Consider the following 27063-nt stretch of genomic DNA (forward strand, 5'->3'; position numbering starts at 1 on the left):
TCCATCTGGGTTTCCAACATGGGTGACTGGGTCCCAAGCACATTAGCAGGGAGATGGGTCAGAAGTGGAGCAGCCAGGACTAAAACTGGCACTCAGATGAGATGCTAGCATACCAGGCGCCAGCTTAACCTGCTTAGCCAAAATTCAGGCTCCTCAGGGTCCTTGTATGTAAAGTTGGGATAGTGAAAGTACATGTCCTGGAAGGCCATTGTGAAGATCAAATGAGTGAATGTGTAATAAACACTTAGCAGGATACAATGCACATTTTAAGTGCAGTAGGCCATGTTTGTATGATTTAATTCTCATTGTTATCACTGTAACATTAAATCAATAATTTTCTATCTAGTGCTCATAATATAGGAGACAGTATGGTAAATATTTGTATAATTTAGAGTACTTTCATTGAAAATAATCAACTCTGGCTATAATTAGACTGAAGAAAAGAATGAGAAGAAAACATAGAAGCATTTTGTGGAAGGATGCAGGGTAGTCCAGAGAAGAGAAAGCAAAGCTGAGAATGCAGACTTCCCAGAGAATGTTACCCAGGGCAGCTACAGGGCTCTGGGAAGCAGGTAGTGTGAGGGCAAGAAAGACTTTCAAGCAATGAAAACAAAGCTGCTTTCTCAGTTTTGAGTGTTCACATTCATGATAGAAATGATAGTGGGTGGGGCCTGGTGCTGTGGTGTAGTGGGTAAAGCTGCCACCTTCAGTGCCAGCATCCCATATGGGTGCCAGTTCAAGTCCCAGCTGCTCCACTTGTGATCCAGCTCTCTGCTATGGCCTGGGAAAGCAGTAGAAGATGGCCCAAGTCCTTGGAGACCTGTGTGGAGACCCGGAAGAAGCTCCTGGCTTCAGATCGGTGCAGCACCAGCCGTTGTGGCCAACTGGGGAGTGAACCAGCAGATGGAAGACCTCTCTCTCTCTGCCTCCCCTTCTCTCTCTATGTAAGTCTGACTTTCAAATAAAATAATTCTTAAAAAAAAAAAAAAAGAAAGAAAAAGAAATGATAGGGAGAGAGTATCACAGTGGACCTTGGCAGTTCTTGGGAAGCATGTCCACGTGTCCAACTGTTGACCAGCAATACACTTTAATTGAAACACAGTACTTTGGCAGAGGCTTTTGGCAAAGCAATTTAAGATACCACTTGCGATGACCACATCCTCTATCAGAGAGCCTGGATCGAGTCCTGGCTCCTCTACTTCTGATTCAGTGTCCTACAAATGTGCACCTTGGAGGCAGCAGGTGATTTTGAGCCATCCCTGATACCTCTATGAAAGACCTGGTTTGAATTCCAGGCTCCTGGCTTTGGGCTGGAGCAGCCCTGGCTATTGCCAGCATCTGGGGGGAGTGAACCAGCACATGGAAGATGTCTGTCTGTCCCTCTTTCTGCCTTTAAAATAACATGAAAATAAATAACACTTTAAAAAAAAAAAAGGAACCCCTGGGTTCAAGAGAAGGATGGTTTCCTAAAACTGGATCATCCTCCAAAGACACAGGAATGGATGCTGCACATACAAAAACATTGCTTGTGATTCGCAGCACTTGGTGCCACAGGGGTGGAAATGATTGACAAGGCCTTTAAATAGCTAATGTCAAATATGGGGAAAGAGACCAGCATATGCCATAACTACCATAAGCCACAAGGGAGCCAGTGGTGGATAGATCAAATGTTGGATAGATCAAACAAAAAGAGTGAGTTGAAAGGCTTGCAGTGGCAAGAGTAGAACTTTACATTTGAGCTGGCAGGCAGAAGTAATTAAAAATTTTCAGGAAAGGAGTGACTTGGAATCATAAACTGGAAACACTAATTTCACGTCTGTGTGTGGGATAAACTGAAGGAGAAAAGAACCAGAAGAGGTTGTTTTTGAGCGACCAGTTTATTCAGGTGTTGAACAAGCTTCTGCTTTTAAGTTTAAATGCAGAAATGGAGAGGGAAGGAGAGGGAGGGAGGGAGAAAGCAAGTACTCTCGTCTGCTGTCATATCCCCAATGCCTGTAATGGCTCAAAGCCAGGAAGAGACATTTCAAGCCAGGTCTCCCACATGGGTGGTAAGAACTCAACTATTTGGGGCCAGCACTGTGGCTCACTTAGTTAATCCTCCACCTGCGGCACCGGCCCATATGGGCACTGGGTTCTAGTCCTGGTTGCCCCTCTTCCAGTCCAGCTCTCTGCTGTGGCCCGGGAAGGCAGTGGAGGAGGGCCCAAGTGCTTGGGCCCCTGCACCCTCATGGGAGACCAGGAGGAAGCCCCTGGCTCCTGGCTATGGATCGGCACAGCACCAGCTGTGGCGGCCATTTAGGGAGTGACCCAACGGAAGGAAGACCTTTCTCTCTTTCTCACTTCTAACTCTACCTGTCAAAGAAATAAATAAATAAATAATAAAAAAAGAACGCAACTAGCTGAGGCTTCACTGCTGCCCACCAGGGTTTGTGTCATCAGGAAGCTGGAGTCAGGAGCAGAAACGAGGCCTGGAACTGGAACCCAGGTTCCTCAGTATGTGATGTGGATGTTCTAATTGATGTCTTAATAACTAAGCCAGCCAAACATCCCATGCAAGCATTTTTCAATTGATTACATATCATATAGCCAAGCAGTGTTCTATGATCTGAAAAAAATGCAGTGAAAAAAAAATTATCTCTGCTCTTCTGGAATTTATCTTTCAGTAGGAGAACACAGGTAATAAGCAATTGGGAAATGACCATATCAGTTGAGATAGATTCTATGAAAAAAATTAAACCATGGTATGCACTTGATAGTCTATGAGTGGAATGGGGGAGAAGGGATTTGGGGTGCTATTTTACCCAGATAAATGCAGGCAGGCCCCTCTCAGGTGGTGTGTGAGTGGCCTCTCAATGCTCCAAAGGAAAGCTGTACAGACAGCTAGAGCGTGAGCATTCCAAGCAGAGGGAACACCAGCCTGTGCAGCAGTCATGAGTCAGGTTACCTGGAGCCGCAGAACATGGTTCAAAGCCCTGTGCAAATCAGTCAGAAGTAGAGCTCCCCAGCTCCAGACTGTGAACGGAGAAAGCATCGTGGGCAGATTATCAGAGAAAAGTGCAGACATTAGGAACAATCTGAAATCACCAGCGTAACACAGCAACACCTAAGCCAGTGGGAGTAAGAACTGGTACAGAAGTCAGGCTGATGGGGAGAATAACTGGGGATACGGGTTTTTGCTGAGGTGGCAAGAGGAAGCCTAAGGAGGTGAAATTGGAGCTGAAGGAAAACTCAAATTGTCTTATAATATGCAGATCAAAAGTTCAAACCCTAATGCTTAATGATGTTTGTAAATAGTCTTTGACTTAACTGGATCCCCTTTGCTGTATTTCCTTCTCATTTCTGTACGTTGAAAAGACTAATTGCAGTTTTCTTTAAATACTTTTTTATCCAGTACCATGATAAAGGCAAATATATTCGTTAAATATTTGGATAAGTAGATTCACAGAAAGTTCCTTTCTAAAAAAAAAAAAAGTATTTATTTATTTGAAAGGGTTACACACAGAAGGAGAGGCACAGAGAGAAAAAGAGAGAGAGAGAGGTCTTCCACCTGTTAGTTCACTCCCCCAAATGGCCACAATGGCCAGAGCTGGGCCGACCCGAAGCCAGGAGCCAGGACCTTCTTCCAGGTCTCCCATGTGGGTCTAAGAGCCCAAACGCTTGAGCCATACTCCACTGCTCTCCCAGGCACATTTGCAGGGAGCTGGATCGGAAGAGGAGCAGTGGGACTATAACCAGCACCAACATGGGATGCTGGCATGGCAGACAGCAGCTTAATCCCCTGTGCCCCAGCACCAGCCCCTGAAAACTTGTTACTAGCTTCATTTCTCCTTCCTTGTCCCAAGCCAGAGAATTAAACACTTTTCCCCAAAAGTTCAGATAATGAATATTTAGAAAGTGCTTCCTTAGCACCAGGCTCCTGGCTGCAGATTGGCGTGGTGCGCTGGCCGCAGCGCGCCGGCCACGGCGGCCATTGGAGGGTGAGCCAACGGCAAAGGAAGACCTTTCTCTCTGTCTCTCTCTCTCTCTCACTGTCCACTCTGCCTGTCAAAAAAAAAAGTGCTTCCTTAAAATTAGTTCCCAAAATATAAATATAATAATTTTCATTTTTAAAATTATTTTTAAAATTTTATGTAAAGTAGAAAGATTTCATTTGTTTCCTATATAGATTCAGAAACATGATACTTCCCACCCCCTGAGTGTTTTCTTTGCAGTGCAGAAACTTCTTAGATTAATGTAATCCCATTTGTCTATTTTTGCTTTGATTGCCTGTGCTTCTGGAGTCTTTTCCAAAAAGTCTTTGCCTTTGCCAATTTCTTACAGAGTTTCCCCAATGTTCTCTTCTAGTTATTTGATGGTATCAGGTTGTAGATTTAGATCCTTGATCCATTTTGAGTTGGTTTTTGTATAAGGGGTAAGGCAGGGATCTTGTTTCATACTTCTGCACACAGAGATCCAATTTTCCTAGCACAATTTGTTGTCCTTTCTCCAGGGATTGACTTTAGCTCCTTTGTCAAAGATTAGTTGGTTGTTGTTGTGTGAATTGATTTCTGGGGGTTCTGTTCTGTTCCATTGATCTACATGTCTATTTCTGTGCCAGTACCAAGCTATTTTGATTACAACTGTCCTGTAATATGTCTTTAAGTCTGGTACCATTGTATCTCCAGCTTTGTTTTTCTTGTTTAGGATTGCTTTAGCTATTTAGGATCTCTTGTGTTTCCATAAAATTTTAGCATTGTTTTTTCTAGATCTGAGAAGAATGTCATTGGTATTTTTATTGGGATAGCATTGAATCTGTAAATTGCTTTCAGTAGTATGAACATTTTGATGATATTAATTATTCCAATCCACAAACATGGAAAATTTTTGCCATTTTTCTTCTATTTCTTTCTTGAATGTTTCATAATTTTCATCATAGAGATCTTTGACCTCATTGGTTAAATTTTAAAGTAAAATTCCAAGATATTTAATTTTTGTGGCTATTGTGAATGGGATTGATCTTTGAACTTTTTTCTCAGCCATATCGTTTGTGTATACAAAGGCTATTGATTTTTGTGTGTTAATTTTATATCTTGTTAAATTAACAAACTCATTTATGAGTTCCAATAGTCTCTCAGTGGAGCCTCTTGGTTCCCTATATATAGAATCATATCATCGGCAAATAGGGATAGATTGACTTACTCCTTTCCAATTTGCATCCCCTTGATTTCTTTTCCTTGCATAATGGTTCTGGCTTAATCTTCCAGGACTATATTGAATAGCATGGTAAAAGTGGGCATCCTTGTCTGGTTCTGGATTTTAGTAGAAATGCTTCCAACTTTTCCACATTCAATATGCTGCTGGCTGTGGGTTTGTTATAAATTGCCTTGAATGTCTTGAGGAATGTTCCTTCTATACCCCATTTTCTTAAGGTTTTCATCATAAAAGGATATTGTATTTTATCAAATACTTTCTCTGCATTTATTGAGATAACCATATGGTTTTTGTTCTTTAATTTGTTAATGTGATGTACTACGTTTATTAATTTGTGAATGTTGAACCATCGCTACATACCAGAGATAATCCCACTTGGTCTGGGTGAATGATATTTCTGAATTGTTGTTGGATTTGATTAGCTAGTATTTTTGAGGATTTTTGCATACATGTTCATTGGGGATGTTGGTCTATAGTTCTCTTTATCTGCTGTATCTTTTTCAAGTTTAGGAATTAAGGTGATGCTGTCTTCATAGAAGGAGTCTGGGAGGATTGCTTCCTTTACAGTTGTTTTGAATAGTTTGAAAAGAATTAAAATTGGTCTTTATTTAAACATCTGGTAGAATTAAGTAGTGAAGGCGCTGGTCCTGTCCTGGTTGCTCCTCTTCCAGTCCAGCTTTCTGCTGTGGCCTGGTAAGGCAGGAGGATGGCCGAAGTACTTGGGCCCTGCATCCACATAGGGAGACCAGGAGGAAGCACCTGGCTCCTGGCTTCAGATTGGCATGGTGCGCCAGCCATCGTGGCCATTTTGGGGTGAACCAAAGGAAGGAAGACCTTTCTCTCTGTCTTTCTCTCTCACTGTCTAACTCTGCCTGTCAAAAAAAAAAAAAAATTAAGTAGAGAAGCCATCCGGTCCTGGGCTTTTCTTTGTTGGTAGGATCTTTATTACTGATTCAATCTCCTTCTTGGTTATTGGTCTGTTTAGGTTTTCTATGTGTTTGTGACTCAATTTTGGTAGATTGCATGTGTCCAGGACTCTGTCTATATCTTGTTTCATGTTAGCATACAGCTTGTTGCAGTAATTCTTGATGATTCTTTTTATCTCTGTTATATCTGTTCTTACATTTTCCTTTTTCATCTCTTATTTTATTGAGTTGAGTCTTTCCCCTCTTTTTTGGTTAGTTTTGCCAGTGATGTATCAATTTTGTTTAGTTTTTCAAAAAACCAGCTCTTCATTTCACTGATATTTTGCATTTTTTGTTTCAATCTTGTTTATTCTCTAATTTTAACTTTTTTTCTTCCTACTTATTCCTTCTCTAAATTTAATTATGTCTTTCCTTCTGATTTGAGTTTGCTATTAGTTTTCTAGAACCTTAAGATGCATTGATAGCTCATTCATTTGTTGCCTTTCCAATTTCTTGATGTAGGCACCAGTTGCTACAAATTTGCTTCTTCTTCTTCTTCTTCTTCTTTTTTTTTTTTTTTGGACAGGCAGAGTGGACAGTGAGAGAGAGACAGAGAGAAAGGTCTTCCTTTTTCCATTGGTTCACCCCCAAATGGCTGCTGCAGCCAGCGCACTGCGGCTGGCGCACTGTGCTGATCCGAAGCCAGGAGCACTACTTTTACTGTATCCCATCAGTTTTTATGTTTTATTGTCATCTTTGTTCATATCCAGGAATTTTTTTATTTTTATCTATGACCCACTGTTCATTCAGGAGGATGTTGTTCAGTATTCATGTGTTTGCATATTTTGCAGAGATTCTTAAGTTGTTAATTTCCAGCTTCATTGGATTGTGGTCAGAAAAATGCATCATATGATTTTAATTTTTTTTAATTTGCTGAGACTTACTTTATAGCCTAGTAAATGTTCCATTCTAGAGAAAGTTCCACATACTTATGAAAAGAATGTATATTCTCCAACTGGGGGATGAAAAGTTCTATAGATATCAGGTCCATTTGGTCCATCATGTTCTTTGTTGAGTTTTTGTGTAGCTGAGCTATTCATTGATGAAAGTGAGGTGTTGAAGTCCCCCATTACTATTGTATTGGAGTCTATGTCTCCCTTTACTCCATTAACATTTGTTTTAAATAGCCAGGAGCTCTGGCATTGGTGTGTATACATTTGTTATAGTCACGTCTTCCTGTTGAATTGGTCCCTTAATCATTACATAGTGTCCTTCTTTGTCTCTCTTAACAGTTTTTGTGTTAAAGTCTATTTTGTCTGATATTGGGATGGTGTTTTTTTGCTTTCCTTTAGCATGGAATATATTCTTCCATCTTTTTGCTTTCAGTCTGTGTGTATCTTTGTTGTTGAGGTGTGTTTCTTGTAGGCAGCAAATAGATGGGTCTTGTTTTTTCATCCATTCAGCCAGCCTGTATCTTTTAATTGGAGCATTTAGGCCATTTACATTAAAGGTTACTATTGATAAATAATGACCTGTCCCTGCCATTTTTCCATAAATATGCATATTGTTTGCATTGGATTTCCCTTGTGCTTTTACTGGGAAATTTTCTGCCTCACATTTTTTCATAATGATCACTGTCTGTGTTTCTATGTGTAGCACATCCTTAGGCATCTTTTGTAAGGCTGGATGAGGGGTGACAAATTATTTCAATTTCTGTTTGTTATGGAAGGTCTTTATTTCACCTTCATTCATAACTAAGAGTTTTGTAGGGGTACAGTATTCTGGGTTGCCATGTTTTTTTTTTTTTTTTTTTCTCTTAAGACTTGGATTATGACTCTCTATTCTCTCCTAATCTATAGGGTTTCTGATGAGAAGTCAGCTGTGAATCAGTCTAATTGAAGATCCTCTGAAAGTAATCTGGCATTTTTCTCATGCACATTTTAGAATATTTTCTTTATGTTTTAATGTGGAGAGTTTGACTACAATGTGTCATGTGAAGATCTTTTCTGCTCATATCTATAATGAGTTCTATGTGCCTCGTGTACTTGGACATCCCTTCCTTTCTCCAAATTAGGAAAGTTTTCTGTAATTATTTCACTGAATATGCCTTCTTATCCATTCATTCTTTCTATACCTTCAGGAACTCCTAAGATCTGTATGTTGGGTCATTTGATAGTATTTAATTGTATTTAATTTTTCTAATTTCTTCCTCTTCTTCCTCTCCACCCCCCTCCATTAGTGTCTGATTCTCAGTATCATGGGAAATTTACCAATTTCTCTAATGGTTGGAATTAATACTAAAAGGAAGGGAAATAAAGGAGTTTTCAGGGACCAGGTGCAGCAAGCTAAGGTGTTGCCTGCAGTGCTCACAGCCCACATCAGAACTCCTGGCTGCACTGTGTCACATCTAGTTCCCAGCTTGTACACCTGAGAAGGCAGCAGATGATGGCTCAGTCATTTGGGCCCTGTTACACTCATAGGAGACTTGGATATTTTACCTGGCTCCTGGCTTTAGCCTGGCCCAGCCCCTGCCATTGTGGCCATTTAGGGAGTGCACCAGTGGTTTGATGATTCATGCTGTCTGTCTCTGACTTTCTGCCTCTCAAATAATAAAACAAAAAACAATCAAGTACAATTCCTAAGCATGCTCATGATTAATGAGAATGATCTGATGGAGAGGGAGTAATAAGGCATCATTAAAGCTGCAAAGTTCTTGGGGAGTGGAGAGAAGATGAGATGTGAGGTACATGAGGCAGGCATTACTCTGTAATGGGATCGGAGTCTGATCTCTCATTATAACAAGGGAGAAGATAGAGAGGATGGATATGTTCAACTAAGTTTAGCTTAGTTTGTCAATTTGATGCTGCTCCAATGCTTCTATTTTTTTTTTTTTTCAAAAAAGAAGCAAGGATGAAAAGAAAGGGATTTGAAAATATAAGACATAAAATCTTAGAGATTGGAAACCCAGAGAAGGCAGATAATTGGATTTATCCAATGCTGCATTTTTGCAAGAGAAATACCATGGTTGGAGCTTGGAAGAAGGAATTTCAGGTTATTAGCAAGAGAATGAAGGGTCAAGAGAATAAAGTGATTAGGAGGAGGAACGTCCAGGGGATTGTGAAGGTTAGAAAAGGGATGCTATTCGTTCATGTAGTGTACTCATTCACTCCACGATTGAGCTGCTGTGCTGTGAGCCTTGTTCTAGGTCCTGCGGATATATTTATGAGCAGAACTGCCCAACTCTTCTGCCAGAATGGAGTGAACTGACCAATAAAGAACGAACCCCAAGCAGTGTGACTTCATTTCTGGTATTTCTATGAGTTTTGGAGAAATATAAGAAAGGGTAAGGGAACAGAGAGCAACAAGTGGGCAGGGAGTACGCTGGTGCTTGGATGGGGCATCCTGGCAAGGGAGCGACCTGCAGGAGCACTGGGCAGAGCTGTGGAGCCAGAGAGCAGGCCTGGGCAGTGCTGGGGAATGGGCAAGGCCGTGGGAATGAGGTGCTATCCTGTTTTCATGTCACTAGTGGTTGAACAGTAAGGCCAGCAAAGCCGTGATAAACAGGTGATGTTTTGCCTTCCCCATTGTATTTTTAAATGGTGTTTGTGTGGTACTCTGACACCACTTGGTTAAGCAAGTGATGATTGCGCAAAAGTCATTAGAGGGAGCCGTCAATTCGGTCAAAAGTCTTATTTAAATAGACCAAATGCTTGAAATAATTAGAAACATACGCAATATAATATATTCATGCCTAATTTATCTGTCACTCCATGCTTCAGTGCTCAGCATTGGGGTGCCAGCCATAGTAGGATTGAGTGAGTATTTTTTTAATGAATTTTTATACAGTGGAACACTTAGGAACACAAAACACCCCCTTTCAAACACTTTCCATGAGTTTATTCTAAGGGAAGGGTTTGAATACAAACCTCGAGTCTCTTCCCTTTTGCCCTGGGAATGTGAAGACTTGTAGTAAATGGCTTTGTAAAAACAAACCAACCAACCAGATGTAATTCACACACTCTAAGAGCTTACCCTCAGAGCTTGTGTTATGATGTGGAGGGAAAAGCCACTGCCTGCAACATCAGCCAGCATCCCATATGGACACCAGTTTGTGTCCTGGCTGCTCCACTTCCAATCCAGCTCCCTGTTAGTGGCCTGGGAGCTGCAGTGAAAGATTGCCCAGGTTCTTGGGCCCCTGCCACCCACATGGGAGACCTGGAGGAAGCTCCTGTCTCCTGGCTTCATCCTTGCCCATCGCTGGGTGTTGCAGCCAGCTGGGGATTGAACCAGCAGATGGAAGATCTCTCTTTCTATGTCCCTCTCTTTGTGTAACTCTGACTTTCAAATAATAACAGAGAGAGAGAGAGAGAGAGAGATAGTGATAGTTTAGCATTTTAAAGTATATAAAGCACTGTGATGTAGGGGTTGGGATCCCTGGATTATGTCCTGAGGATTGGGAGCCCTGCCTGGGATCGTACAGAACCCCGACTAGACTGAGTCCAGGTTCTTGTCTTCCCTTGTGTAGAAGTACAGCCAGGATATGTAGATAGAAGTGAACAGAATCAGGATTTATTGAAAGGCAAAGGGATAGTGCACACTCAAGACATAAATGCAGGCAATCTCATGAGGAAGAGTTGTCTGCACCCAAGCTGGAGCCATCATTTTCATAGGAGAAGGGATGGTGCCCAAAGCAGGGCCTGACTGAATGTTCAAAGGAGGCAGGGATTGGATGGGGCTGAGGTGCAAGTGGTGATCTCCAGGAAGGTGTGATGGCATCTGGTGCATGATGGGAGGTGAGGCTTAGCTGCATGAGGAGTGGCTATGCCAAGTCTTCAGCCATGTTGAGGCAGTGCAGAAGATACGGGGATTCGAGCAGTGCCTGCAGCTTAGGTGTTAGAGCCTTTAATTTCTTGCCACTCCCCAGCTGCCTGCCTACCCCAATCAAGTGGTTTTCAGTATGCTCACAGTCTTGTGCAATCACTGTTACCTGATTCCAGAACGTTTTTATCACCCAGAAAGGAACCTCGTACAGACCAGACCCATTTTAGTCACTGCACATTTCCCCTGCTCACAGCCCCTGGCAGCTACTGTTGGGCTTCCTATCACCAAGTTCTTGCCTGTCTCTGTTTTATAAAGTGGAATTACACAAGAGGTGTCCTTTTGTATCTGACATCTTTCATTTAGCACAGTTTTCTGGTTTGTCCATGTTACAGCAGGAGTCAGTACCCATTCGTTTTGATCACTATGTTGCTGAATTATATGTATAATTTAACTTCAATAACTGTAGTTAATATTTTGTAATGTATTGTATGTAGCTGAATTGTACATATAAATTACATGTAATTTATAATGCATATGCTTTGCAGTTATATGTATTCACCTGTTGATAGATATTGACCTCCTGCCATTTGTAGGCTGTTGTGGAAAATGCTACCTTGGGAATTTACCTACAAATTTTTATGTAGACATGGCTTCTAATTCCCTTAGATAAATACCTATGAGTATAAATTAATTTAAAGTACAATTTTTAAGGCATTTTATCTAATACTTCACGGTTCTATAATATTTTTTGAAGGTTCACATTGTTATTGCCAGTTATTTTACTTCAGCTGCCAGTTGAACTACTTACCCTTTCTCTAGGCATATGAGTAAGTAGCCCGGGCCTGACAGAGGAGGTCCCCTGTGTCCTGGGCTCTGGAGCCCCCAGGTTCACTGCTCTCTGCAGGGGTGTGGGCCTCTGTTCAGTAGCATCCTAGGGAGGGTGGGGGCCTTGGCAGTGTCACTCTGGACAGGTGGCAGCTTGTCTTTTTGTCAGTAACTTGCTGCTTCCTGAAAGAATCGTAAAATCTTGACATTTGGAACTAGACAGGAGCTTTGTTTTATATGAAATGCTTGCCCAAGTTCATACCGCTCTGGTTAGTAAGTGAAATCAAGCGAGAAGCCTGGTCGCTTGACTCCTGGTTCAGTGCTCTGCCTACCAAACTTCACTTTGTCTCTGTTTTCTGAAATTAAAGCCATAAAACAAAAAAATAAACCTAATTTGTGCAGCTCTTTTCAGATACAAGTTTAGAGAAAGTGCTTTCATGGTCTTACAGAAAATGCCGACTCTCAGCCTTGTGTTCATGAACTCTCAGGGACTGGGAGAGAAAGTAGGGGTACTGAAGGAATACACTCACTCTAGTTTATGCATCAGAAAGAATGATAGGCATCTGTAAACACTCAGATAGACATAAACAAAAATCAACCATTCCTACTAACTTCCCTTAGTCATCACACTACTTCTCATCCTTTTCTAGCATTTACATACTGGTAGGTTAAAGTGGAGTGGGCACAAAGTGAAGAACACTTATTATATTATCTAAGTGTAGTCAAATTACGCAGTGAATTAGACAGTTAATCACTTGACTGCTCTAAATGTCATGCTGGATATAGTTTATCCCTCTCACAGTGAGTCAGAAGCAGAAATGGATTCATTCACTATTTCCAGTCAGTGGCTCACTAGCAGGTGTGGTGACTGATGGGAAAGCGTAGGACCAGAATGTACACTGATTTGTTGGTCTCAGATGTACCCTTAGGTCTTTGCTTAGGGCTGTATGCGAGGCCACTGGCAGCTGAGAGAGTTGGCAGCACCTGCAGCTATTCCCAGCTTAGAAGAGGCTTCCAGTTCCCCGGGAGTCTGGGAATGTTCCCTAGCACAAACCCGAGAACAGGTGCCATGCGCAGCCCTGTGGTCCAGGCACACAGCTCAGCCCCACTGTTCTCTCTGTGATCTGGAGAACATCACCCCAGGGTCCAATTCCTCTTTGTAAAAACTAAAGGGGTACTATACTTTAAAAATCCCTTTGGGGTTTAAAATGTTACTGCTCCACTGTTTAATGGCTCTTTAAGAGATCAGTTATATTAGAGATGAAAAGTACTATATAAAGTAAATATAAGCTCAGGTCTTAAAGCTATACAGAACCATCATTGAGTCCTGTGAGGCACTGGCAGATTTGCTTATCTTCTATAAGTCTTGGTTGTATTATCCTTAAAAGGACTATGGGCAGGTGGGGGATGGCCTTATGAATACGAAGTCTTTGGCACAATGTCTGAGAGATCATTAGGGTCAAGATTTTTTAAGAAGTAAGATTGTTATTTCCCCCCGAGACATTTTACCCTAATGCTATATTGTTCCCTTTAGAAATAACTGAATATAATTTCACAAGTGTTATAAATATTGCAGACTTAAATTTTGTCTAAAAGTCTGTAATTAACTAACCCTAAAGTAAACGGGAAAAAGAAACTCATGGTACGGATGATAAAGTCTTAGAGTGAAGAAGAAATGGGTTATAGAGGTTGAGGTTATGGAACAAGTGAAGGAAATCTGACTTTCTCAGCTTTATTATTATCTCAGGTTTTTTTTTACTCTGTCTTAATTTGGGAATAGAATCATCTGTGGGAAAACTTATTCAAGTCAGTAGCTATTTCGAAGAGAGGCTCTACATTGTTGATTTAAATAATAAAGATTATTATTTCTGTTGATCATTTAGAAATAAGTAGTAAATCTATCCAACTCTAAGTTGTCTCCTTGTAATCTCTGCCCTTATTTTTGCAAACATTGCCTTGATGTGAGCCAAGGACTTAGGCATTTAATAATTTTGGAACCAGATACTTCTCCTCACTTTAGGGTACTCACATGGAACTGTTGCTGTTCAGCAGTGGTTTGCAAAAATCAGCTGAAGGAATTTGTTGAAGATAAGGTGTACAGGGGCTGGAATTGTGGCATAGTAGGTAAAGCTGCCAGAGATGCCAGCAATGCATATGGGTGCTGTTCCTAACACGACTGCTCCACTTCTGATCCAGCTCCCTGCTAATGCACCTAGGAAAAGAAGCAGAGTACGACCTGAGTCCTTGTGTCCCTGAAGCCACATAGGAGACCGGGAAGGAGCTCCTGGACTTGGCCTGACCCAGTGCTGGCTGTTGCAGCCATTTAGGGCATGAACCAGCAGATGGAAGATCTTTCTGTGTCTCTCCCTTTCTCTATGTAACTCTGTGTATCAAATAAATCTTTTTTTAAAGATTTATTTATTTGTTTGAAAGGCACAGTTACAGAGGCAGAGAGACAAAGAGAGAATATGTCTTCCATCCACTGATACACTCCCCAAATGGTCACAATGGCCAGCGCTGGGCCAATCCAAAGCCAGGAGCCAGGAACTTCTTCTGGGTCTCCCACATGGGTGCAGGGCCTAAAGCCTTGGGTCATCTTCTACTACTTTCCCAGGCTATAGCAGAGAGATGGATCAGAAGTGGAGCTGCCAAGAACTCAAACCAGCATCCATATGGGATGCCAGCACTGCAGGCGGCAGCTTTACCCACTACATCACAGCACCAGCCCCTAAATAATCTTAAAACCAAAACAAAACAAAGATAGATGTATAAAGAATTAGAACCTGAGCTGGCCCTGTGGTGTAGTAGATAAAAGCACCAGAATCCCATAGGGGCACCAATTTGAGTCCCGGCTGCTCTACTTCTGATCCAGGGCCCTGTATTCATGTAGGAGACACCTAAGTAGCTCCTGGCTTCAGCCTAGCCCAACCCCAACTGTCCCACGTTGCAACCATTCGGGAGTGAGCCAGCAGATGGAAGATCCATCTCTCTCTCTCTCTCCCCCCCCCCCTTTTCCCCTCTCTCCCTCTACCCCTCTTCCCCCTTCTCTCTGTAACTCTGCCTTTCAAGTAAATAAAACAAATCTTTTTTTTTTTAAGGGAAAGAGTTTATTGGGGGAAACCTGACAGACTGGAGGGAAGGAGCGAAGAAGGAAAAGAGAGAAGGAGAGCGTAAGACAGAGACAGAGACAGCGGTCAGGAGATGGAGAGGAAAGAGAGAGAGAGAGAGCGAGCGCGAGCACACGCAAGCCAAGTGTTCAGGAACAGGTCCTTTTTAAAACTTTGCCAGGGGGTGGGCAGGGAAGTAGGACCAGCGAATCCCATTAGGAGGGTGGAGCTTGACACCCATGACACCTGGCTAGAGCCTACGATGGTATCAGGGTGTAGATCGCGCCATAGATAAAGACTATACCTTTTACTAACATTCCCCCGTTGTGTTTTTTATAAAACAGGAGTTGTATGGGATTACATCTGTCCCAAAAGTCCAGGAAGGGTAGAGGGACGATGATCTGTCTTTAGAGCTACTTCCTGCTGACATGGGGCATTGAGGTACTCTTGGCTGGCATGGGGGCAATGTCTCAAGCCTCTGTCTCCTATGTGAGGAGGAGTCAAGTATATCCCTGTAGCAGCATTTGGTTGACCACCTGGTTGCTGAAGACCTTGGTTCGAATAAAACAAATCTTAAAAAAAAAAAAAAAGGAAAAGAATTAGAACCCATCTGTGAAATATTGTGGGGAAAGCTGGCAACTCTAAGTTTGTTCATTGATATTTTGGAGATTTAATTTATATTTAAAAAAAAAAAGCCAGAGCTTCTTGTAGTGGAGATACATATGTGAATGATATAGTGGCAGGTCAGTGTAGATAAGATTTTTGGCAATTGCCTTGAGTATGTATGTACTGTGTGTCCCACTTGTATCCCAGTACCAACTTGTCTTACCTCACTGTAGAATGTGACCATGAAGAAAGGAAAGGTTTTGGTTCTTCAGTACCATCTAACCAGCTTTTGACGTGAGCAACTCAATCTAAAAATGCTGTCTCCCTTAAAAATCACTGTTCACTGCCTTGCAGTTTCTGGCTAAGGTAAATGTTCTTTAATGTTTCTCTTATATTTCTTTGATAGGAGGCCAGTCATAAGAATTCCCTGCCCATAGTTTTAACAAAAGACTTGGAAAAAGACGTGCCAAAACCATCTCCACAGACCAAGGTATGTTATTGCTGCTCTGTAGGCTACTACATGCACCCTTCAGCATGCCTCTTAATGCTCTCACATCTCCAGACTCTGTTGCTTGCATTTCTTTCTGTAGTTTGTGGTGGGAGAGGAGTTGCTTGATGATGTAAAAAGCACTTTTTTATTTAGCACATTTAATTCAAGGTTATGTTCTTTCAGACTTCTCAGGATATTCCTATGTTCAACAGATGGTGATATTTTTTAGTATATGCTTTTATTTCTGCTCAATCAGAATTATTTCTGGCCTCCAACATAGAAAATGCTCAAGAGTAGTAGAGCTTCCCGAGTACTTTAAAGCAGGGTAGAAATACATGAGATGCATTTTGCCTCCTTGATGTAAAATAAAATGTCACATAAAAATGTAATTTTTCTTTTTCAAAATATAATTCACCTTATTGATTTTTCTTAATTATAAAAATAACACAATTAGTAGAATTTAAGTAAATCTGAATAAGAGAAAATATAAATTACTGTAGATGTGATAGAATAAAGATGCTAATGTGTAAAATTTTGTTTCCCTAATTGAGAAAATGCAGAATACATATAATTATTTTGTCAGTGGAGGGGGCAAAACTTCTGTAACCCAAAATATGTCATGACAGTTTGATCATTTGCCTATTCAGAAAAGTGATTATATTAATCTTATAGCAGCTTACTTTCCTAATCTTCGTTTTTGAGTAAGAATTTCTATTTCTATTTATATAATTCATACCTGACCACTATGACATTTATATCCAGTTATAAGACTAAATATTCTCCAAACTTTCACTTTACTTAAAATTTTAAAGAATTCTAGTTTTAATTTTAATCATGTTACTATAAAAATAATAGTGGCTTTAATTTCAAAGGCAAATCAAGTGAAATATTGAGCCATTGCTCAGTGTTTTATTTATGGCTAAAGTTTATGGTTTATTTTAAAAATAAATAAAAGTATCTTTTCTTATAAAATTTATTCTACTTTTATTTTTATTTATTTGAAAAAGCAAAGTGACAAAGAGAAAGGGAGAGACAGAGAGAAAGAGATCTTCCATCCAATGGTACACTCCCCAAATGGCCAGAACAGTTAGGGCTGGGCCAGACTGAAGCCAGGAGCCAGGAACCTCATCTTGGTCTCCCATATGGGTGACAGGAGCCCAATTACTTAAGCTATCATCAGCTGTTTTCCCAGGTGCATTAGCAGGAAGCTGGATCAGAAGCAGAGAAGGTGGAAACTGGTACCCCTATATGGGATGCTGGCAGCTTACTTAATCTATTGTGCCACAACACTGGTCCATACCTTGATTTTTAAAAGAAAAAAAATTTTTATTATTTGAAACCCGGAGAGGGGGAGGGAGACAGATAGATAGACATCGCCCATCCATGATCTAGTCCTCAAGTGCCCAGAATAGCCAGGCCTGCGCCAGGCTGAGTCCAGAAGGCAGGAACTCAGTCTGGGTCACGTATGTGGGTGGAAGGCCTCACCTGCTACCTCTCAGGGTGTGTGTTAGCAGGAAGCTGGATTTGGGAGTGGAGCTGGAACTCTAACCAAGGCACTCCAACATGTAATGCAGGAATACCAATTATCATCTTAACTCTTAGGACAAATGCCTTCCCCATCATCTTGATTTTTCTTCTAGAAAATTACTTTAACACGTGTTTTCCTTTCCAGATTCAAGGTACATTTTCTGTCATTTTTACTGAAATACACATGTGCCAACTTATAATTAATTCAAATGTACAGTAGAAATTTTGTTTACTGTGCAATTAATAAATGTTCAGTGTCAAAAATATATTCATCGAACAGATACATTAAAATATTGTAGGATTTGGCCAGCTCTGCGGCTCAATAGGCTAATCCTCCACCTGCGGCGCCAGTACCCCAGGGTTCCAGTCCCGGTTGTCCCTCTTCCAGGCCACCTCTCTGCTGTGGCCCGGGAGTGCAGTGGAGGATGGCCCAAGTGCTAGGGCCCTACACCCACATGGGAGACCAGGAGGAAGCACCTGGCTCCTGACTTCAGATCAGTGCAGCACACCGGCTGTAGCGGCCACTTGGGGGGTGAACCAGTAGAAAAGGGAAGACCTTTCTCTCTGTCTCTCTCTCTCATTGTCTAACTCTGCCTGTCAAAAAAAATTTTTTTTAAATATTGTAGGATTTAAGGAATGTTTTTAGCTAACATTTGCTTAACTGCAGTTATATTGGTGTAATTACTTTGAGATGATGAGACGCTAAATGGATCACTTCTTAAATGAAAGTCACTCTTGAAACCTGTCATAAAATTGTTTGAAGGGATTCTGTCACTCTCATTACATTGATCCTACATAGACACATAGAAAATCAATAATTTTAGACACATAGAAAATCAATAATTATTGTACACATAGTTTCCTCCCCTCCATCTGTCTTGCTGTATGGATCATAAACCAACTAGTTCAGTAGAGAAACTATTTCCTTGGTTAAACCTTAGTTTGTGACTTTTGGTTCTTCATGGCCTTTGTGCAGGTTTCTGTTACATGATCAAACTTATTACAAAGGTTAAAACCACCCCTGAACTTTGGTGTAATCTTTGTAAATTCAAATAACAGAAACGAGGCAGAGCATGTGACTTATGAGAGATTATTATCTGTCACCAAGAAACATCTTGAGATCTTAAGATCTTCTTTCCTCCAGTTGGTCTTTGAAAGTTAAAGCCGAGACTGCCTTCAAAATAGGCTTGGTGTGTCCTTTCTAGAGTGACTTAGTAAGCTATGGGGATGATGTGTATCCTTAGTAGTAATGCTACTCCTTTTAGCCTCTGTTGCTGTCTTTCTCCGACATCTCTAGTTATAGTTGTATTTGCCTTGGACAGCTAAGTATGTCTGATCCCTACATGGACTGGAGATGTAAAACGGTAATCCAGAAATGGCCCGTGTCCATTAGCTCTAGACAAGCCTCTCCAGTCAAAGCCATCTGTCTCCATGTGTGCTGCCTCTACCCAGCTGTTGTCTCTGCTCTTGGGCAATGGGAAGGATTATATTTCTCTTCCTTAGGTAGCAAAGATGCTTCTTGATTGGAGTCCAGGGTGAAAAAATGATACCTCCCTTACCCAGTGCCATGCACTCCCTGGATGAGTCAGTGACCCCTAGTTCGCCAGCTCAAGAACATTCTTACATAAGTGTTTCATGCCCCATACTGTTAGACTGTACAAGGGCACTTCAAAAAAGTTTGTGGAAAATAAGAGTTAAAAGATAAGTTTAGGCTGGCACCACTGCTCACTTGGCTAATCCTCTGCCTGCAGCACCAGTACCCCAGGTTCTAGTCCCAGTTGGGGCTCCGGATTCTGTCCCGGCTGCTCCTCTTCCAGTCCAGCTCTCTGCTGTGGCCCGGGAAGGCAGTGGAGGATGGCCCAAGTGCTTGGGCCCTGCACCCACATGGGAGACCAGGAGGAAGCACCTGGCTCCTGGCTCCTGTCTCCTGGCTTTGGATCGGCACAGCATGCCGGCCTTAGGGGCCTTTTGGGGGGTGAACCAACGGAAGGGACACCTTTCTCTTTGTCTCTCTCTCTCTCTCACTGTCTAACTCCACCTCACGTGTCAAAAAAAAAAAAAAGATGTTTATTTTGATACAAAAACGATTCAAATCCATGAATAGTTTTCTCATAGTACACATTTTCTGATGTTTGAAGACTCTTGGTATATGCAAATAATTAGAATAGATGACACAGAATACAGCAATTAGATTTTAGATTAAAAAAATATAGAATGTAGAAAGACAGAGCTCTGTGTGACCTAGTATGGTAATGACCATGAGAAGAAACAGAATGTCTTTTCCTAGTGAACACGGGTGCCACTGCTCTAATTAAGGCCTACAACCCATATTTATTGTTCACAGTATAAACCATGGAGAGGATCCGGTGAAATTAAAGAAGAAAACAGACACCTTCCCTTTTGTGTCGCTACAGTCTCTAGACTTCCTTCTCAATTTGCTATATATTTTATCTCAGTAATATCTTGAAAAGTTCGGGTTGCTGTGCGAGTATGAGTATCAGATTCCTCAGTGCTGGAATGAAGATGGATAATAAACAGTGATCTGTTTCCTTCCTATCAGTGGATACTAAAAATTACAATTATAGGCACATGATAGTTCTGGCTTGTTGAGGGATTCTCACAGTAATTCTACAGATGTTTCCTTTAGGAAATAGAATTATATTAACTACATAATGTACGATAAAGATAAAGAAATTAAAAAATAAGCAGTTGTGGCTGGCACAGAAGTGACATAGTGGGTAAAGCCACCGTCTGAGGCCCCGGCCTCCCATATGGGTGCCAGTCTGAGTCTCAGATGCTCCACTTCTGATCCAGCTCTCTGCTGTGGCCTGGAAGAGCAGTAGAAGATGGCCCAGGGCCGGCGCCATGGCTCACTTGGCTAATCCTCTGCCTGTGGCGCCAGCATCCTGGGTTCTAGTCCCAGTTGGGGCGCCAAGTACTAGTCCCGGTTGCTCCTCTTCCAGTCCAGCTCTCTGCTGTGGCCCGGGAGGGCAGTGGAGGATGGCCCAAGTACTTGGGTCCCTGCACCTGCATGGGAGACTGGGACGAAGCACCTGGCTCCTGGCTTTGGATCAGCGCAGCACACTGGCTGTAGAGGCCATTTGGGGAGTGAACCAATCTGTCTCTCTCTCACTGTCTATAACTCTCTCTCTGTCTTCCTCTCTCACTGACTAACTCTGCCTGGCAAAAAATAAAAAAATAAAAAAATAAAAAAAAGAAGATGGCCCAAGTCCTTGGGCCCCTGCACCCATGTGGGAGACCCAGAAGAATCTCCTGGCTCCTGGCTCTGGATCAGCGCAGCCCGGGCTGTTGCAGCCATCTGAGGGAGTGAACCAGCAGATGGAGGACCCCTCTCTCTCTCTCTTTCTCTCTCTCTCTCTCTCTCTCTCTCTCTCTCTCTCTCTGCCTCTGCTTCACTGGAACCCTGCCTTTTAAATAAAAATAAATGAATAATAAAAAAAGTAGCAGTTTTAGAATAAATGCAACTGTTAAATTATTTTTCAACAGTTAGTGTTTTCAGGGACCATGAATCATTTAAGATTTCCTTCCTAATGAAATTAGCAAACCAGAAACTTAAATAATAAAGAATTTTGAGAAAATTAAGTGATAACATAATTTAATTTTCAATGTACATATTAATAGAAAGAACTCATTCTTGGGTTTTTAGGGATTTTTTGTATGGATTGTAAGTGATATTGCTTTATTGATTTCTTTTTCACTTAGTTTGGTTTTTGTGTATATAAATGCTGCTGATTTTTGTGTTTTGGTCTTGTATCCTGAATCTACTGAATTTGGTGATCAGCTCTAACAGTTGTTTGGTGGAGTCTTTTGGTTTTTCTTGTATATGGGATCATGTTGTCTGCAAGCAAGGACGCTTTGACTTCTTCCTTTCCAATTTGGATGCTCTTTACTTCTTTCCCTTGCCTAATTGCTGTGGTGTGGACTTGGAGTACTATGCTGAGTAAGAATGCTGAAAGTGAACATCTTGTCTTGTTCCTGATCTCACGGGAAATGCTTTCAGCTATTCTCTGGAATGTTTTTAGCAATGGTTTGTCATATTTATTGTTTTGAGGAATACTCCTTTAAAGTCTGATTTTTCAGTTTGATTATGAAAGAATGTTGAAGCTTATCAAATGCCTTTAGGAATCTATTGAGATTACCATATGGATTTTGTTTTTCACTTAGTTTGTCATATATTATACTTATTGATTTACGTATGTTGGTCGTCCTTGAATTCCTGGGATAAACCCCAGATATGATGAGGATCAAGGTGTTTATAACAGCTTTTAAAATATATTGTTGGATTTATTTGGTAGTATTTTCCTGTGAGTTTTTGCATCAGTGTTTATCAGTGATATTGGTCTATAAGGTTTTTTGTTGTTGTTGTTGTTGTTGTTGTAGTGTCTTTGTCTAATTTTGGAATCGAGGTAATGATGACCTTATGGAATGAGCATAGCAGAATTCTCTCCTTTTTGATTTTTTGAAATAGAAAAGAATTGAAATTAGTTCTTTAAATGTTTTTATAGAATTCAGCAATGAAGTTATTAGGTCCTGGGTTTCTCTTTGAAGGGACATTTTTGTTATTGGATCACTTTCGTATTCATTATTGGTCTGTTTGGATTTTCTATTTCTTCTTCATTTCAATGTTTATAAGTTATATTGTTAATAAGTTTTTTTATGGATTTTCTAGTTTGTTAACATGTAATAGTTCATATTGGTTTCTTATTACCATTTCTATTTCTGTGGTATTGTAATGTATCCTTTTTCATCTGTAATTTTGAGTTTCTCTCTTTTTTTTTCTTTATAAGTCTGGCTAATGGTTTGTTGGGATAATTTTTAAAAAAAACAAACTTTTTGTTTTGTTGAGTTTTTGTATTATTGTTTGGTCTCAAATTGGTTTATTTCCATTCTAATATTTATTATTGCTTTTTCTACTAATTTATGGTATAGTTTGCTCTTGTTTTTCTAGGTCTTTTGGGCATAACATTGGGTTGTTTATTTGAGATCTTTTTACTTTTATGATGTAGACATTTCCTGTTAGTATGGCTTTTACTGCATCCCATGGGTATGTTGTATTTTCCATAATCACATTTTAATAATTTTATTTCTCCTTCAACTTTTTCATTAACCCATTGGTCATTTGGGAATATGTTCTTCCCCCCTCCCCAGGGAAAACTTTTATTTAAGGAATACAGACTTCATGCATTTCATAAGTACAGCTTTAGGAATATAGTGAGTCTACCCACCATACCTGCACCCCCACCCTTTCTCATCCTCCCTCTCCAATTCCCAGTCCCATTCTCCACTAAGATCCATTTTCAATGAACTTTATACACAGAAGACCAACTCTATACTAAGTAAAGAGCTCAACAATTTGGATGGAAAAAAAAAACTAGGAACATGTTGTTTAGTTTCCAAGTATTTGCATAGTTTCCATTGTTCTTGTTGTTAATTTCTAGTTTTATTCTGAGATACTCAATAGGAATTCTGCTTTAAAAATTTATTGAATCTTAGTCTGTAGCCTGGAGAGTGTTCTTTGTCCTGATTAGAGGGATGTATATTCTTCAGTTCTACAGATGTTCTATAGATGTCTTTTAGGTCCATTTGGTCAGTAGTATGGATTGTTCCTTTTCTGTGGATGATCCAGCCATTATTGAAAGTGGGATATTGAAGTCCAATTAGTATTATACTAGCATCTATTTCTCCCTTCAGGATCAATCATATTTGCTTTAATATTTGCTTTAATGCTGAGTGTGTTTTATATATATATATAAATATATACATATATTCCTTTCCTGAATTGTTATATTGTTTTGCTAGATTGGCCCCTTTATCATTATTTAAGTCGTCTCTTTTAATCAATTTTGATTTAAAGGCCATTTTATGTGATATACATATGGATACCACTAATAAAACTATCCACTTTGTTTCCTGTTTGCATGGAATGACTGTTTCTGTCCCTTCACTTTCAGTCTATCTATGTCTGTAGTAGTAAAGTGAATTTCTTATAGGCTGCATACATCAGATCTTATTTTTTAAATTCATTCAGGGGGCCAGCACTGTGGCACAGTAGATTAATCCTCCGCCTGTGGCGCTGGCATCCCATATGGGCGCCAATTCTAGTCCCAGCTGCTCCTCTTCCAATCCAGCTCTCTGCTATGGCCTGGGAGAGCAGTGGAAGATGGCCCAAGTCCTTGGGCCCCTGCACCCACATGGGAGACTAGAAAGAAGCACCTGACTCCTGGCTTTGGATTGGCACAGCTCCGGCTGTTGCAACAATTTGGGAAGTGAACCAACAGAGGGAAGACCTTTCTCTTGGTCTCTCCCTCTCACTGTCTGTAACTCTAACTCTCAAATAATAAATAAAAAATCTTAAAAATAATTCATTCATTCAACCAGTCTCTATCTTTTAACTGGAGGATTTAATCTATTTACATTCAATGTTATTATTGATAGATAAGAAATTACTCCTGCCATTTTGTTATTTATTTTTTGATTGCTTTGTGCATTCTTGTTCCTTACCATTTTTCTTATTGTTTCTCCTTGTTGGTTTGGAGGTTTTCAGAAATCATAAAGGTTGATTCTTTTCTCTTTTTCATTTACATGTCTGTTTTACCATTTTTATTCTTTCTGATGTTTCACAGTTATTGTCCTTTTATGCCAGACAGTGGACTCCTTTAGGCATTTCCTATAAGGCTAATTTGACAAGTGATATATTTCTTCAGGTTTTTCTTGTCTGTGAAAAACTATTTTTTAATTTCTAAAGTATAGTTTTATTGAGTATTGTGTTCTTAGTTGGCAGGATTTTTTTTTTCTTTCAGGACTTTGAATATATCATCCCATTTTTCTCTGGCCTCAAAGGTTTTTCCTGAAAAATCTGCTGTTAGTCTAATGGATATTCCCTCCATATGACTTGATGTTTTTCTCTTGTTGTTTTTAGAATTTTTGTCTTTGATTTTTGACAATTTGATTATAATATTGCCTTAGAAAGAATCTTTTTTGATTCAGTCTGCATGGGGGTGCTTTGCGTTTTCTGGACCTGGAGATCCATTTCTCTTTGAAGACTTGAAAAGTTTCCAGCTAGTGTTAAATAGAATTACATCAGCTATTTCTTTCTTTTCTTCTTGAGCCTCCATAATGTAAACATTTATTTCATGTGTTCATAAGTCTCAAAGGTATTATTCCTTCCTTGTAATCCTTTCTTTCCTTCCTATTTTTCTCTTTTTTTCTTCCTTTTTTTTTTCTTGTTTATTTGCATCATTTCTACAGACTTGTCTTCAGGTGAAGTTTTTGATTCTGATTAGTCCAATCTGTTCTTCAAGCTCTCAAGTGTATTTATTTCCTTGACTATTTCAGCTCTAAGATTTGTTTGGTTCTTTTTATATGATTTGTATCTCTTCTGAATTTCTCATTCTGATCATGAATTGCTTTCTTTAGTGCATTTGATTCTCTGTATTCTCTTGCATCTTGCTAAGTTTCCTTTGGATTATTATTTTTGCATTGTTTTTAGACATTTCATAGATTCCCTTTACTTTGGCTGTGTTTCTGGAGAATTATGTTTCTTTAGAAGTGTCATGTTTTCTTGCTTTTTTTATTCTTTTGTGTCCCATGATTGATGTCTTGCATTTGAAATAACAGTCACCTCTTGTAATTTTATATAGTATGATACATAGGGAAAGATTTTTATCTAGATGGATCATAAGGTATCAATTGAGTAAGTGCTTTGGCTTTGACTCTTAGTAGGCACGTAAGTGTAGCCTTTCTGTGCTATCTTCAGCTGTACTCAGTGTCAGCTGTGTTTGCAAGTGTCTCCACGGCCTAGACTGCAGCTATTTGTTGGGTAATGGAGCAACTTTGCAGTAGATATGAGCCACTATTGGTGCATAACCATACACCCCATGGAGACAAGGCTGATGGCAGCAATGACAGCTGTGTTGCCAAAGAAGCAGATTGTGAAGGGCTGTGTCAAACACAGATGGCAGTCGGGCTTCTGGCACCAGCAGCTGCTGTGCAGGGGCCAGATTTTTCTTCCTAATGTCTGCCAGCTTTTTCCTCCACAGAGATACATTTTAAATATGCTTTGCATATAATGTGACATTGATGCTAAATGATCAATTCTTTGAGTGCATTTGTTCTGTGGACTGAAAGTCTCTTTTGATGTGTTATCCTTTATAAAATTACAGCATTGTCTTTGAGAGTCATGACATTCCCTTCCTTGCTTGCTTTTTGTTTTTGATAATACTTTAACAATGTTATGCACACAGTGAATCCTTGATAAATGCTTGAGAATGAGGGAATCAATCAATGGTTTTCTTATTGCATGAGGAACTAATGAGTATCAGTATATGTATGTGTATGTGTGATAATGGAATATTTTTCCTGTAACTGGTCACTTTTCTTAAATTTTTTCTTTTAGAAATGGCTCAGTAACTATAAAATACATATTTAGAATTTAAGATTTTTGAGTTTGTGTAGTTTTTTTTTTAAGATTTATTTTATTTATTTGAAAGAGTTACAGAGAGAGGTAGAGACAGAAAGAGAGGTCTTCCATCCACTGGTTCACTCCCCAGATGGCACAAAGGCTGGAGCTGAGCCAATCTGAAGCCAGGAGCCAGGAGCTTCTTATGGGTCTCCCATGCAGTTACAGGGGCCCAAAGACTTGGGCCATTGTCTACTGCTTTCCCAGGCCATAGCAGAGAGTTGGATCAGGAGCAGCTGAGACTAGAACCGGCGCTCATACGGGATGCCGGTGCTTCAGGCAGGGTTTTAACCCACTGTGCCACAGCACTGGCCCCTTGTGTAGTTATTTACTTAAAGATTTGTTTATTTTATTTAAAAGGCAGAGTTAGAGAGATTTTCCATGCCCTGATTCACTCTTGAATGGCTGTGATGGCCAGAGCTGGAGCAGACCAAAGCAGGAACCTAGAACTTCATCTGGGTCTCCCATGTGAGTGGCAGGGGCCCAAGCACTTGGGCCATCTTCTGCTGTTTTCTCAAATGCCTTAGCAGGAAACTGGATCAGAAGTGGAGAAGCTGAGACTCAAACCAGCACCCATATGGGATGCTGGCTTTGAAGGCAGCAGCTTAACCTGCTACACCACAATACCGACCCCTGAGTTTCTATATTTGTATATTTCTCTGATTTGTCCTATTTTTACTTTTTGTGCTATAATTTCCCATATTTTTCTGCCCTTATGTATTATGTAGATGAATGTATATTTATGTAACTGGAAAAAAAATCCATATTTTAGTAAAAGTAGGAAATAACATGTTTTTCCATTTCCCTCATAGTTGCTGAGTGATAAAATTCTCTGTTTTCTCTTTGACCTCTTCTGTCTTGGGAAATCACTTTGAAAAAATATCTCTTCACTGCTTAGTGGCTTAAGATAAAAGCAAAAGCTATCATTTATCATCAGATTCTTATTTTGTTTGTTATGTCACAATTAATATATCTGAAAAATTCCTATAATTTTTTAGAATTAGTGACAAGTTTCAACTACTTAAATAGTAATTTTCCGAGTTTTATATTTTAAAACATATGCTGTAAAATAAAATTAACATAGGATTAATAGTAATTTTGAATAGTAGTTCA

The 27063-nt window shown here is 40.1% G+C and overlaps 1 protein-coding gene across 11 annotated transcripts in view; it reads left to right on the forward strand.

Annotated features, from left to right (window-relative positions):
- Positions 1-27063, forward strand: part of FAM13A (family with sequence similarity 13 member A) — a 388793-nt gene that overhangs the window by 186887 nt on the left and 174843 nt on the right. For all 11 annotated transcript variants that reach the window (XR_016212400.1, XM_070047870.2, XM_070047871.2 and 8 more), the window contains one exon: positions 15861-15944. Coding sequence is in view for 9 of the 11 variants with exons in the window: in XM_070047870.2 (XP_069903971.2) it covers positions 15861-15944 (84 nt within the window). In the remaining 2 variants the exon portion in view is untranslated. The remainder of the gene's footprint in view (positions 1-15860; positions 15945-27063) is intronic.

This window comes from Oryctolagus cuniculus, chromosome 8 (genome assembly GCF_051225735.1).
Source record: "Oryctolagus cuniculus isolate XC-2025 breed Fujian yellow rabbit chromosome 8, ASM5122573v1, whole genome shotgun sequence".
NCBI lineage: Eukaryota > Metazoa > Chordata > Mammalia > Lagomorpha > Leporidae > Oryctolagus > Oryctolagus cuniculus.